This window comes from Salvia hispanica, chromosome 4 (genome assembly GCF_029641045.1).
Source record: "Salvia hispanica isolate PSC_SH4W2 chromosome 4, Shi_PSC_v1, whole genome shotgun sequence".
NCBI classification, from domain to species: domain Eukaryota; kingdom Viridiplantae; phylum Streptophyta; class Magnoliopsida; order Lamiales; family Lamiaceae; genus Salvia; species Salvia hispanica.
The window spans coordinates 25,080,753-25,096,283 of NC_142695.1; the positions used below are offsets into that span (position 1 = coordinate 25,080,753).

Sequence of the window (15,531 nt, forward strand, 5' to 3'; positions counted from 1 at the left end):
GAATTAATCACGCATAACATAACATGACATATCATTATAAATAGTATGTATCCCAAAAAAAACAAGATGGTGGCCCCTTGAAAACTCGTTCCCCTATAATCCCCTTTTAAAACGGATGAAAATATATTGTCCATGCATGCATTGTGAATTGGAGATATTGTAGGGGCCCATCATAGGGCCAACTTGTTCCTCCTTTCCTTCCTCTCCCCGCCGTGATCAAAGAATGCCTAATTGGTGGCACGGCTCCCTCACCTCCATCCCGAAACCGCAATCCCGCGACGACAGCGCCATTCCCTCCGCCAACGGGAAGACCGGCTTCTTCTCCTCGCGCCGCCAGCGCATCCTCACGCGCGCCAAGAAACTGCTCCAGCCGCTCGACGCCGCCTCGCCGGAGAAGTACCGAAACCACTCCTCGCGGCCTGCGCCGCCGCCGTCTCCCCTGCCGCTGCCGCTGCCGGAGCTCCACGTCCCGCGTGAGTCCAGGCACGACTCGTGCAGCGTGCCGCTGCCATCGCCGGATGTGGTTAAAGCGAGAGAGAGGGAGACGGCGGAGGACGACGGTGGTCATACGAGGTATAATAACAATGGCCACACAAAGTCGGTACAATCACATGCATTGCAAATTTTTGAGCTTACCTACCTAATACTCCCTGCGTTCCATAGTAATAGGAGCGTTTTTCCATTTCCGTCCGTTCCATAGTAATAGAGTCATTTCCCTTTTTAGTAAAAGTCAACACATTTTTCCACATCTACTTTACTCTCTCTTACTTTTTTCTATCTTCATCTCTCTACCTTTTTCATTTTCCACTTTATTCTCTCTTTACTTAATTCACCTAACACAATTTTTCTTAATCTTCGTGCCGAAAAGTTTTGCCTCCATTACTATGGAACGGAGGGAGTATATCAGTATATAAATATTTTAGAAATACTCCCTCCGTCCCCCATTAAGAGTCACACTTTTCCATTTCGGTCCGTCCCCAATTAAGAGTCACACTTCATTTTTACCATAAATAGTAAGTAGGTCCCACATTCTACTAACTCAATTCACTCACATTTTATTATAAAACCAATATAAAAAAATAGGTCCCACATTCCACTAACTTTTTCAACCAACTTTTCTTTACATTTCTTAAAATCCGTGCTCGGTCAAAGAGTGACTCCTAATAGGGGACGGAGGGAGTAAAACTTATTTTACTAAATTAGTAGTTCTGTCATATTACATGTTAGAGATATGAAAAGTATGTTGATTTTGGACTACTAAATCTAGTATGAACTTCTTAAATTGGTTTTAAAATTATACTCCGTTCATCCCTAAAGAGTATGAATATTTGGTTCGGCAATGATTTTAATGCATGTTTGGAAAAATAAGAGAGATAGAAAGAAAAAGTTTTTAAAGTATTGTCAGTGGAGAATGGGTCTCACACCTCATTAGAGAGAAATGAGTTTCTAAAATTAGAAAGTTCTTACTTTTCAGGAACGGAAGGAGTAAAATTTAAGAAATAAATATATTACTCCTTCTATCCCATCTCAAGAATAAAGATTTGAAAAAAATATCTCATCGTACTATTTCGGAGTGTTCGCGATTTAAAGTCTCATTTACTCTTTTCCATTGTAAGTAAGTACCATTATAAAAGTGGAGTCCATATTCCACTAACTCATTTTTCCATTTTTCTTCATAAAGTCAAACAATTTCTTAAAACTCGTGCCAAGTCAAAATTGGACTATAAATGGATTAGTTAAAAGTAAATGTGATACATGTTGGTAGACTGACCAAAAAAAAAAATAGTAACAACTAATGGTGGACAGATGGAGCATAATTGATTGTTAAACTAAAAGTGAATATAGTACTCCCTCTAGCCAATCGAAGAAGATCCTCTTTCTTTTTTTGTCCATCAAGATGACCCATTATTTGGGAAATAATTAAAATTTTCAAATTAGATTTTATCTATCTTACTTTATTCCTCTCTCTTTTAAACACCTATAATTTTTTTCTCTTTTAATTTATCATTCTTTAGTACTCTCTCCGTCCCATAAATGATGACACTCTTGGGGATTGGCACAAGATTTTAGAAAATATTATTTTGTGTGTTAAGTGGAAAGAGAAAATAATATATTTATATTACTGTGTGAGAGAACTTTTTCCAAAAAAAGGAAATGTGACATCTTTTGTGGGACAAACTAAAAAGGAAAGTGTGACATCTATTATGAGACGGAGGGATTACTTTAAAACACTCAACGAACATTTATCTCTCTTACTTGATTATTCTTTCCTACTTTAAAACACTCAACAATCTTTCATCTCTCTTACTTTCTTTATTTCTCATACATTAAAACATCCAACAATTTTCTCTCTTTCTTTTAACTTCTTAAAATTAGATTGCATAAAATCACGCACTATCCAAGGAATATGTTATCTTCGTTGGGAGGGAGAGAGTATCTCTAAAAATAGAAATTTTTTGGGGGTACACACATTTTAATGTGAAATTGGTCGAATTAGTGTTAGTATATAATGAGATCCACATCATTAATTTAAACCCTTTACGTCTACTTGAGGCATTTCTTTCCACTACGAAATTTAAAAAAGTTGTGTTTAGTAGGTATAATGAAGATAAAATAATATTTTACTCGCACTTTTCATTTTAGACCGTAAATTTGGGATTGGTTTTTTAGTATAATTAAATTAATTTTTAAGTGTAATGAGACATCACTTAATAACGGAGCTCTTAACTTAAACTAATATATTATTTAAATACATTAATTCTAACTTAAACTAGAAATAGTGTAAGTAGTCTGTGACGAGCTGAAATGGAACAGTGCAAGTAATATGGAACGGAAGGATTATGAAGAGAGAGAATAAGTAGAAGATAAAAGAAAGAGATGAAAAAATAAAGTTAAAAGGAGAATATAGTAAGTTTTGATTAATGACTCAAATAATTGATAATTTAATGGTTGGTCCGACGATAGTAATGAGGTCTGTAATTGCAATATGGTACTTCATAAGTTTTGAACTTGTTTTTTGGCAGAAAACACTTAGGTAGAAATTCCCCAGAAAGGAAAAACCCAAATGTAACATCCTTTGAAGGCTACGGCAGCGCTCCATGCAGCCCGTATTCAAGCACCGAGCTAAGCCCGGCCCGGAACGACATGTGGGGAGCTTACTACCCCACACCACAAGCTGCTATGTTCCAAGTTTGGTTGGCGCCGGAGATGCCTTTGAATCCCCACCACAGGCACTCAGCCAGTCTCGATGCTTCCCCTCTTCCAAGCCCCGGAGTGACTCCAGGGCACCGGTTGCCCCTCCCTCCTTTGTCGCCCATGCGTGATCTCACCGGTGCCTCACAATCCACTCACACCCCCCTGCAAGTTGCTAAACATGAATTTGCTCCTACACTTGAACCCATCAAGTCTAAATGGCAAAAGGGGAAGCTTATTGGAAGGGGTACCTTTGGGAGTGTGTATGTGGCTTCAAACAGGTACTTGACTAAGCTTATTTCAAAGTGTTTGATTATATGGTTAATTGCTTGTAAAAATTACGAAGTTTGGTCAAATTCTGATTTCGCCTCCGCCCTTTAATATTTGCATGATAAATCACGATGTGTCAAAAATTTCTCAACTGTCATATGTTAACTTTTTTTTAAAATGCAAATTCGATGCTAAATTGGTGCACACGTGCAAAATTTTGGTGTTGACAATGAATAATCTTGTAATTGTGTAATGTAACAACATGGATGACCAAACGACCTCGTTTTGAACTTAAGAATATATCACAGATTTGATCGTATGGGACAATTGACAACTTTTTAAATTTAATGATCTGTCATTCACATTTTAAAAGGTGCATAACATCTCAGAATTTGATCAAATTTCACGATTTATAAGCGGGGGAGTGAAAATTGAAGAGAAATGAAAATAGAATGGTGTCAATTGTTGTCATGTACGAATTGAGAATATTGTGTATCCGTGAGAGCTTATAAGATCTTTCAGTTTTGTCCTAATGTGTGAATGATTGTAGCTTTGAGCTAGATAGAGAAATGTGAGGTGCTCTCTCCATTCCATGTTAATTAAGTCATTTCTATTTTTGATAATAAGTAACCATCTCTCTTACTTTATTCTCTTACTTTACTTTCTTACTTTATTCTCTCTTACTTTATTCACCATCCATTTAGCACACTATTCTTAATCTCCATTTCTAAAAGAAACCCCTCAATTAACAAGGAACGAATGAAGCATTTTTTATTAGAATAGGGTATATATTGAAAATAGCATACCCTAAATTGTTTAAAAGCTTATATTTTGTGAGAGAACATAGTTTACATGTTCATCTTATTCTCTTTGCTAATAACATCTTCTTCTTCTTGATGATAGAGAAACTGGAGCCTTATGTGCAATGAAAGAAGTTGACATATTACCTGATGACTCAAAGTCTGCAGAATGCATACGACAATTGGAGCAGGTCATTTTGGCTTACCAAATTTTAGGGTTTTGATGAAATACATATATATATTTTTGCCCATTTTAGGGTTTGGATTGGTTACAGGAAATCAAGGTTCTCAGCCGCCTAAAGCATCCAAATATTGTGCAGTATTATGGGAGTGAAGTTGTGAGTAACTGTTTGATTGTTATGAATATAGGTGAGAATGTAATTAATATGTACTATTTCAGATTGGTGACAAGTTTCTTATCTATCTGGAATACGTGCACCCTGGTTCGATCAATAGATTCATCAACGACCATTGTGGAGCCATTACGGAATCTGTTGTGCGCAATTTTACTCGTCATATTCTCTTCGGATTGGCTTACTTGCACGCCAAAAAAACTATTCATAGGTAGGTATTCATGTTGTGAAATTTTGTTTGTTGATTTATTTTGTTTGATGGATCTTGGCTTTAATTTATAGGGACATTAAAGGTGCTAACTTACTTGTTGATGCATGTGGAGTTGTGAAGCTTGCAGATTTTGGGATGGCAAAGCATGTGAGTTATTTCACTTTACCTCTTGAAACTTATTGTTGAGATCTTTCTAACGATGCCTTTGGAATTTTCACCGGAATCCAGAGAATCAAGTTGTCGACTAGCGAAAACTAGACTCGGGCCAAAAATTCCAGTTGATGTATATTTTTACCAAAGACTAGGAGAGGTAGAAAACCAAAACACAATTAATCCATAATTTTATTTCCATGGTTAGGTCTTATATCCAAATGGTCCCAACTTTTCATAATTGCAAAATTGAGTTGAGAAAACATTAGATCGATAATGGTATTTTGGAAATTCTGTACATAAGATTATTAGTGGTGTGTTTGAAAGATTAAATTGGATTTGGCAGATGCATGGACAAACAGCGAACCTGTCCCTGAAGGGAAGTCCATACTGGATGGCTCCAGAGGTAGGTGAAACAAAACTTATTGTTGATTGTATGTTTGGTTATGTATTTAGGCTCCGTTTGATATATAGAATAGACGAATACAAGGTACAAGAGTTATATGGTCTCTCAACATATCTCTGGTAGCACAGTTAATTAACAGAGTGACTCTCACGACCATTTATTTTGCTCCAACATAGACTAGTACTCCACTTTTCCCTTAAATTTTGGCACATTTTGACTGACCATATTTTTTCAGAAATGAGTGTACATTAGGTTGGAAAAGATATTGAAATATGAGTCATACTATTAAATATTAGTTTTATAATAAAATGTGTGTGAGAATGAGTTAGTGGTCCATTACCCAAATCGTAAAAAGTGAAATTGTAAGAAATTTTGTAGGACGGACGGAAATGAAAATATGTGACAAATTATACTCTCTCTGTCTCATAATGTGCACTTTCCATTTCCATCCGTCCCTTAAAAATATGAACATTTCCATTCATGGAAAGTTGTCCCCAACTTATTACTCATATACATAAATTTATTTATAAATTATACCACTATGACCCACCATTAAAAATCATAAAACACTAATATAATAATGTGGATCCCACTATCCACTAACACTATTTTAACTATTATTCTCATCATCTTTGTTACTTTACTAATTTTGTATTAAGTCTCATATCATTTTAATTACACATATTTTTATGTATCAAGTTAGCACGTCTTATCTATCAATTTGTGGATGCAGCTTCTGCAAACCACGATGCAAACAGATGCTAGTTGGGACATGGCCTTAGCAGTGGATATATGGAGTCTAGGATGCACTATCATTGAGATGATGAATGGAAAACCTCCTTGGAGTGAGTACGAAGGGGTCAGTAATATAATCTCATTTTCAATTCCATTTCTAATTGTGATTATTAATTACTCCCTCTGTCCACTATTTAAAGAACCACTTTAATTCAACACTGATTTTAAGAAATAGGTTGACTTTGTATAGAAAAGTAACGGAGAAAGTAAGTGGAGCGTGAGGTCCGCATATCAAAAGTAATGAATTGTGAGCGTAAAAAGCTAGTGTAATGCGAGTTTCGCATACCAAAAGTGAAACAAAAGTAAATGATTATTTATATAGCGAAAAACCTAAAATGACAAAATTACTCTTTAAATGATGGATTGAAGATGTTTGTCAATAAGATTTGATTCAATCAATTCGTGCACAGGCTGCAGCCTTATTCAAAGTTCTCAAGGAGACTCCACCATTACCACAAACAATGTCAGCAGAGGGTAAAGATTTCTTGCAATGTTGCTTTCGGAGAAACCCAGCAGACCGCCCAACGGCAACTAACTTACTAGACCATCCCTTTGTCAACTACTCTAACACTTCCACCCAATCAACAAAGGTTATTTCTCCATTGCTACCTCTTACATATACATTCTTTTTCATTTAACACACGACGAATAAATCCCATCAGCCTTTTATAAAAAAATATTAAAATATTATTAGTGGATTATGAATCTCACCTTTTCAGAGAAAAAACTTTTAAAAATTAAAATATTCATACTTTTCAGAAACGGACAAAAAAGTAAATTGTTCATACTTTTTAGGGACGGATGGAGTACTATCAAACACTCCATTTGTCCTAGAAAGTATATGAACATTTAGTTCAGTACGGTTTTAATGTATAATTGATAAAATATGAGTAATAAAAAAGATAATGTAAGTAGTGTTAGTGGAGACTAGGCCTTACATCATTAGTAATATGGTATAATAGTATAAGTTCTAAATAAAATGATTTATGGCCATGTTTGGTTGGCGGGAAAGTAAAGTTGGCAAGGAAAATGATTCCTGAGAAAATGAATCCCGGGAATATGATTTCTAGTAACTTTACTTTCCTGTGTTTGGAAAATATCAAGATTTTAAATTTATATTTAATTTAAACACTGAACTAAAATATACTTATTATTTTTTATTTATAAAAAGAATAATATTGTAAATTTTTTAATAAATTATTAATTATAAATAATAATTATTATATTTATTATTACGATGGATAGTTTATATATTATTATAATATATAATAATATAATTATAATTATAGTTATATGGAGTATTTTACTCATTTATTATAATAATAAATATAATAATAATTATATTATAATTATAATATTTATGGATATTATAATTGAATAAATTTTATAAATTAATTGTTAATTTATAAAATACAGTAATTATTATTTATTTTAAAGTTTATATTATATATTTATATTTTAATTATTTAATAAATTATTAATTATTATTATGAATTATTATAAAATATAGTTATAATTATGATAATTTTAATTATAGTTATTTATTATAATGAAATGAAGTATGATTTATAATTTTAAATTATTATTAAAACATTGTAATTAATAATAATAATAATGATAATAATAATAATAATAAAACTATACTATATTGATTAAATATGTAAGAATCCTAAAATTGGGAAAAAGAATACCTAAGAAAAGTTAGGATTCATAATCTTGGAAAGTTGTACTAACTTTCCTTTTTCTTGGATAATGATTACTTTCCCAGTTTGATTAAAAACCGAAACAAACACAAAAATTTAAAATTTAAGGAATCAGATTACTTTCTCAGATAGAATCCTGACAACCAAACATGACCTATGTATTGTTTAACTATTTCAAAATAGAAAGTTCGTATTTTTCAAGGACGGACTAATATAAAAATAGTTCATACTCAAAGACATCAAAGATGGAAGGAGTATAAAATGCTACCTTCGTCAATGACAAATTGTGTTAGTATTAAATTTTGGCATGTCCACTAAAGTTAGACTATTTTTATTATAATAAATTTCTCTCTCTAATAATAAGGCAAATGAATTTTAATTTTCTACTAATAATACTTCAATATTATTTTCTCTTTTATCTTTCTTAATTTATCAATTTTTATATTAAAATTTGCGTCGTCTATTACTAAAACTATGTTTGGTGGACTGAGGTTGTAAAAAGTTCATAAAATAAACTTTATTTTCATACCGTACAAAGTATTGCATTGTTCACTTTATAATCCATGTTTAAATTTCAACCAACCACGTAAATAAAACATCTAGTCCGTTTGTCCGCGATTTGAAGCCGGGATTGCAATATAAAACTACTCCCTCCGTCTTATAGTAGATATCACACTTGAGGATTGACACAAGATTTTACAGGAGATGTTGTTTTATGTATTATGTGGAAAGAGAAAATAATATATTTATATTATTGTGAGAGGAAACCTTTTTCAAAAAAAAAATGTGGCATCTTTTGTGAGACAAACTAAAAAGGAAAGTGACATATATTATGAGACGGAGGGAATACCATTTAATATACTTCCTCCGTCCCACAAAGATTGTCCCATTTTTTCATTTTCGTTCGTCCCACAAAGTTTATCTCATTTCACTTTTACCATTTTTAGTATTGGACCTCATATTCCACCAATTCATTCCTACTCACATTTTATTATAAAACTAATACTTTAAAAGTGGGAACCACATCCCACCAACTTTTTCAACTCACTTTTCATTACATTTCTTAAAACCCATGCCGAATCAAAGTGGGACTATCTTTGTGGGACGGAAGGAATATAAAACTACTTTTTCTGTTATTCTACTATTTTTTCCACCTTTTTCACCTAGTGTACTTTATATTTATTAAAATATAAAACTACTTTTTCTCTTTTTTATTTTATTCCTCACATATATTTTTAAACATCCAACAATTTTTACTCTCTTTTGATTTATTCATCTTTCCTACTTTCTAATGCCACACAACCTTTTTGGTACATCCTAGATAAAAATAGGACAATTAATGAGAATCAGACGAAAATCCCATGTCGTCTCAGAAAGGAATCATTTTCCTTATGATGAAGGGAGTAATAACTGTGAGTGAAATGAATTAGTGTATCATAAGGTCCACTTACCAAAAATAATAATCCCTCCGTCCCGTTTTAGTAGTCCAATTGACTTTTCTGTCCTCTTTTTGTAAAAATGATAAAAAATAGTTAAAGAGGAGAAATGATAAATTAAGAGTGAGAATAATATAGAGAAGAGTCTTATCTACATTATTGTCTCTCTTACTTTACCATTTCTCAACTTTAACTATTTTCTTTATCATTTTTACAAAAAGAAGACAGAAAAGTCAATGGAACTGCTAAAGCGGGACGGAGGGAGTAAAAGTCAAATAGGACAATTAATAGGCACCGGAGGAATAAAAGATATGATTGTAAATATTATTCCCTCTTTCATGGAGTAGATGTCACACTTATGAATGTCACATGATTTTAGGAGATACTCCCCCGTCCCATTAAAAAATATACTCCCTCCGTTCCATAGTAATGGAGGCGTTTCTTTTTGGCACGAAAATTAAGAAAAATTGTGTTAGATGAGTTAAGTAAAGGGAGAATAAAGTGGAAAATGAAAAAGGTAGAGAGATGAAGAGAGAAAAAAGTAAGAGAGAGTAAAGTAGATGTGGAAAAATGTGTTGACTTTTACTAAAAAGGGAAATGACTCTATTACTATGGAACGTACCAAAATGGCAAAATGACTCTATTACTATGGAACGGAGGGAATACATTCTTTTCTTTTTGGTCTTTGTCCCAACTAAGTTGAGCCGTATTCATTTTTAGGACGTTCGAAACAAGTTGAGTCATTTACTTTTTTGACAAAAAATAAAACATCTAATCACTCTTACTCCCTCTACCTTACCTCTCCTACTTTTTTCCTCTCTCATATTCTATTTTATTTTCATTTAATCCATTCAACACAATTTCTTAATTTCTATGGCCAAAAGTTTTGCACCAGCTTAGTTGGGACGGAAGGAAAACTACATTTCTATTTTTGGTTAATTTTTCTCTCTCTAATGAGGTGAATATCATTCTCCACTAACAATATTTCAATCATTTTTCTTATCTTTCTCCTACTTTACCAATTGTGTATTTTGTCAATTGTGTATTAAAACTCGTGTCATCCCAAAAGTGTCAATTTTTATTGGATGAAGGGATTATTGTTCAGTGTGTTAAGTGGAGAGAAAATATATTTGAATTTATTGATGTGGAGATAAAAAGATAATTAGAGTAATAATGAAGAGATAGAGTGTGTGTTTGGGTGTATTCATAGTGATTTTACTTTTTTCCTAAAATATAAAATGTAACATCTTTTGCGGGTTAGCTTAAAAAAAAGTGTGACATCCACCTTGAGACGGAGGAGAATAAAATATTGAATTCAAAGTTAGAGCTATTTCATTTGAAAATAAACATAATTAAATGATAAACATAGAATTAGAATAGATGATAATGCAATTTTATGTCTAATCTAACAATTTGGTATTAAAACTTGTTATGTTCACCAATAAGATTATTTTTGGTAGATGGAGAGAGAACAAAATTAACAAGACTATTATCAATAGATATAACGATGGCTATTTATTGAACAGGATAGTGTGCAGTTTCTAAAGGACCGCAGTTGTTATCAATCAGAACCAGATAAGTTGGTTGAATCAGAATACAACATTACTAACAAGGAGAAACCACTAAATAACAAGTAAGACTTGTGCATGAATATATATATATATATATATATATATATATATATATGGGCGCACTATGGTCCATAAGGTAAATTCTGTCAAAAATCAAAGCAAATCTCGGCCCTTGGATCCTTAGATTGGATGGTTGTGATCATAATATCCCAGCTACATTATTACAGTATAAGCTTTACATTATTAGCCGAGCTACATTATTAGACTGCACAATCTACATTATAAGACTAAATCGCGTTACATTATTAGTCGAGCTACATTATTGGACTACACAATCTACATTATTAAGTAACACATGGCATTAATCTAACGATTACATCACATGATCCAATGGCTGAGATTTGCTTTGATTTTTGACGAAATTTCACTTATGGACCTGATCACATCCCTATATATATATATATACACACACACACACACGAACGAATCTCTTTGTTTTAGGTTTCCATGTAATACAAGGTCGGGTTTATGTTTTTTTTTAGCTCGAGTCTTGTCGGCTACCAATCCTTTACTCCAATGAGCATTCCCATCTCCAAATATCCCATTTAGGTGCTGCACATTCTCTCATGCTTGCTCACAAGTCCTACTATATATACAACTAGCATGGTATTCATTAATGCCTCAATTTCTCATGTGAATATGCAATGCTATGGAATGTAGCTATAGCCTCATTGTACCATGCAGAAAAGAAAGTAAAAGAACATAGAAGAGTTCATGAGGTTGATGAATCTCAACAAGTGTAATTATGTATTTTGTTTGTAAATATTTTTTCCGGAATGGCGAATGAAAGCACTTGAGTTAAATGCGTTGAATTTCAGATGTAAACTAGTTTTATACATATAAAAGTTGTAGATAGTCCTATTGTAAAATGTTGGTTAAAGAGAAAATATTTATAATCATAACACATAACAAAGTAGTGTTCCAATGTTACAATGCTCACTGTAGGGATCAGATCACTCGGGATTCACTAATTACGGGGACCACTTTATTAAGATTGGTCTGAGATGGCTAATCTCAGAGTTACAAGTCAAGGTACAATGAGAATTACAAGACTACACAATCTCAGATGGAACCCTAGCTCTAGTCCAAACACTTGACCGGTTCTGGACTCATGGCTATTCCTCCGGAACTTAACCTGCACACTAAGTAGATTGATTAGTAACACATAAAATCAGATCCCTTAGGATCTGAACCAAGAAAGTAATTCAAGCACAAGTGAGGAAACCGCGAGATAAACCAGACCTCAAACCCTAGGAGTCTACCGGTTGCAACTTCGTACCGGCCACCTCTCACACGATGTTCAGTCACAACTCAGAACCACCTCTGAAAGAACTAGAGGTCACAGATCTCTCAACTCAGAAGGAATCGCCCGAAGATCTTCACTCAAACGCCAGATTCGAACTCAACTGTTCAATCTATGGCTACCCGGTCTATCAATACAGGAGTTGAAGGATCTACAATCTTCGCTCACTTAACTAGAGAGAAGAAGTCACCGGAGATGAAGATCGACGAAGATCAGAGATGAGAGAGTGAATAGGATGGATTGGAATGAGAGAAGTGAAGGGACTGGCAGTGGAAGTATGCGGTCAATTCAATACAAATAAATCAGATAATCAAAATCTATTTAGTCGATTATTTAGACAAATTCTATTCGCGCAATTATCACATGTATCATGCTCATAACTCAAATAAATCATGCTTTAAATTAATTAAAACCTAAAACATGCTTTTCTACGGTTTAAATATTTTACCTTGATGATTCTCCAAAGAATCGAAGATAGCTAGCACCTTCTCCACGTGAAGATCTTTAGTACTAAACCACGGATCTTCTGCCTGGTTCCCGGACTGTAGACTGATATCAAGGTGGGCTGATCTCACCAGTATACTAAGACTTAAATAAAGAACACGGAAAACCTTTCTCACGGGGGAGAGAAAAATCGTCCCTCTTGTATGTGGAGAAGGGGACGAAAGTTTTGATAGAAACAAGTGTGTTTTCTGTCTCCTTTATTCTCCTATTTATACTAAGTCACATATTGGGCCCAGATAGGGATCTATGGAAGGTTTTGAATATGGGCTCCTCCAATTAGCTTTTTACTAATTTAATTGAACCCCAATTTAATATAAGCTTTTAATTGGAATATTACGAGCAACCACTATAGAAGTAATAATGCACTCCCCATCCAAATCCAAAATTTTAAGTAATTCGGGTTTCCATTGCTTGATATTTATTTCTCGCGCTTAAGATAGGAACATCCATAAATTAATTGATGTCTGCTATGGACTCAATTAATTAATATCTTATTAATTCCAAGAGTGGGCTCAATAAGAATTTCTTATTTATTATTCATAGAGTAATCAAACTCCAACTAGCTAGGTTCCGAATAATAAAACCTTATTTCAAGCTCCTCTTGAGGATGTTCATAAACGAGACTCACCTCGCACACGATTCAACATAATAGCAATCCTAGCATCGCTATATATTAATCACCACTACCCATTATACCAGGCTTATTGGGTTGCGAAAAACCCGCACCATTTGGTAAGTTAAAGTAGTGCATAATCAATACCGTATGCTCAATGTTAACGTACATTGATTAAGAAACAATAATTTACAAGACCTCGTCTTTCAGTAGATACCATAAAGACATGTCTCGCTGTTAGATCCAATTCAGTGCTATACAACACCAACGTAATCTTATTTCAGTAAGGCTTAGAAATAATCAGACTGATATTGCAACCTTTCACGATAGGTAGTCTAAGCCTATCTAGGTTGTGAAATTCTTCTTTTTATTTGTTTAGAACTGACCGTGTTACCTTAAAGTGAAAGTCGCCCACAACCAGTCTACTAAAACAAAGACTTAGACTTTGTTAAGTTACTTATACACTTAAACATGTAATAAACATCCATTAAATGTAAAAGATAACAACATTATGACAAAAATAATTTGTTTTATTCCTTGGAAAATAAAATAAGAGTTTTAACAGTATTCAATCACTCGAAATGTGATTTCTAGTATACAAACTCTAACAAGAAGTCTCAAGACTTATCTCACACAACAAACAGAGCTCAAGATCCAACGGCTCAGGAGCACGATCCCCGTGGAGTTGCCACACGGCAGCAATCGGTTTCTCCCAGGTAAGTAACGGGCCACAATAAGGATTGGGCCTTCATATAGGATCTGGGCCTAGAATTAAATCAGCCCAAAGCTTTAATTCACCGAGCCCAAAGTTCCATGGGGTCCATTTATCTCACATACTCCACCTTGGACCACATTGGGTAAATGGAGGTGAGTCTTGGTCCACATGTATTTTCATCACAGCCTACAAGGTAGATCCTAGACACCAAAGAACAAGGTTCATTAGTCAAGGAAATACCAGGATGCCTCAGAGGCACCAAAGAACCAAGGTCCATTAGCCAAAGAGGTCTTCAGACACACTAACATCAGAGAATTAGATTCTCAAGTCTGGGTCTTGTTATCCGAGGGACATGCAATGCTAACCACAATCAAAGTGCAATTTTTTGATACAGGAAAGCAATTTTTCAACAGATAGACACTTAGTGCCCATATCTACTAGGTTTTGATCAATGTGAATTTTACGCAATGCAATCTCACCCTTTTCAACAACATATCTAATAAAATGAAACCTAACATCAATATGCTTGGTTCTATCATGAAAGAATGGGTTTTTGCACAACTGAATTGTTGATTGACTGTCAGAAAAAACACAACAGGCAAGGACTTAAGAAATTTCAGTTCAGAGAGCACTCCCTTTAGCCAAATGGCTTCTTTTATGGCTTCTGTTATAGTAATGTATTCAGACACAGTTGTTGATAGAGCCACAATGTGTTGGAGTTGGGACTTCCAGCTGATACAAGATCTGCACACAGTAAAAGCATTGGAAGTAGTGGACTTTCTCTTGTCCCAATCATTAGCATAGTTAGAATCCACATAACCACACAACTCAACACCATCATCACACTTAGAGTAACACAGACCATACTTAGAAGTATGCTTCAAGTATCTCAACAACCATTTCAAAGCTTCCCAATGTGCAGGTCCTGGATTAGACATATACTCCCTCCGTCCAGCAATAGAAGTCCCGTTTTTCCGTTTTTGTCCGTCCGGCAATAGGAGTCCCGGTTCTACTTACTATATTTGGAAAATTTAATTACCCTCCCCCTTCTCAATAATTTACTACATTGCCATTAAAAAACACCCCCTCCCCCAAAATTAACTTATTTCTCTCACTCTATCTATCCCTAAAATCACCAATTCTCTCCCTCACTCTCTCGCTCACCAAAATTCTCACTCTATCTATCACTAAAATAAACACAACTCTCCCTCTCTCTCTCGCTCACCAAAATTCGCTCTGTTGTGGAAACCCTAATTCCACGCCGCCTCCTCTTCCTCCTCCCAATCGCCGTCTCCTCCTCTTCCCCACTCTAGCCTAAATGGATTATGTACCCTCTGAAACCCTATCCCCCATCTATGGGCTAGATTCGGCCGATTCGATGTCCACCGTAGTTCCTGAAACGCCGATGGTGGAAGTCCCTCCGTGGACCGATTCTCAGCCCTCTATGTT

General features: G+C 34.4%; 1 protein-coding gene across 2 annotated transcripts; it reads left to right on the forward strand.

Annotated features, from left to right (window-relative positions):
• Positions 1-223: 223 nt before the first annotated feature.
• On the forward strand, positions 224-11,714 carry LOC125194897 (mitogen-activated protein kinase kinase kinase 5-like). 2 transcript variants are annotated; one of them, XM_089069667.1, is made up of 13 exons: positions 224-597; positions 2,876-2,911; positions 3,024-3,473; positions 4,366-4,453; positions 4,538-4,600; positions 4,663-4,826; positions 4,898-4,973; positions 5,323-5,382; positions 6,116-6,241; positions 6,588-6,767; positions 9,588-9,603; positions 10,841-10,949; positions 11,430-11,714. In XM_089069667.1, the coding sequence occupies exons 1-13, from the start codon at positions 224-226 to the stop codon at positions 11,494-11,496; spliced, it is 1,809 nt and encodes a 602-aa protein (XP_088925793.1). In that variant the 3' UTR covers positions 11,497-11,714. The 2 variants fall into 2 exon arrangements, with proteins under 2 accessions (XP_088925793.1, XP_088925794.1); XM_089069668.1 differs by lacking the exons at positions 2,876-2,911; positions 9,588-9,603 and having other exon boundaries at positions 224-573; positions 10,843-10,949.
• Positions 11,715-15,531: the final 3,817 nt, after the last annotated feature.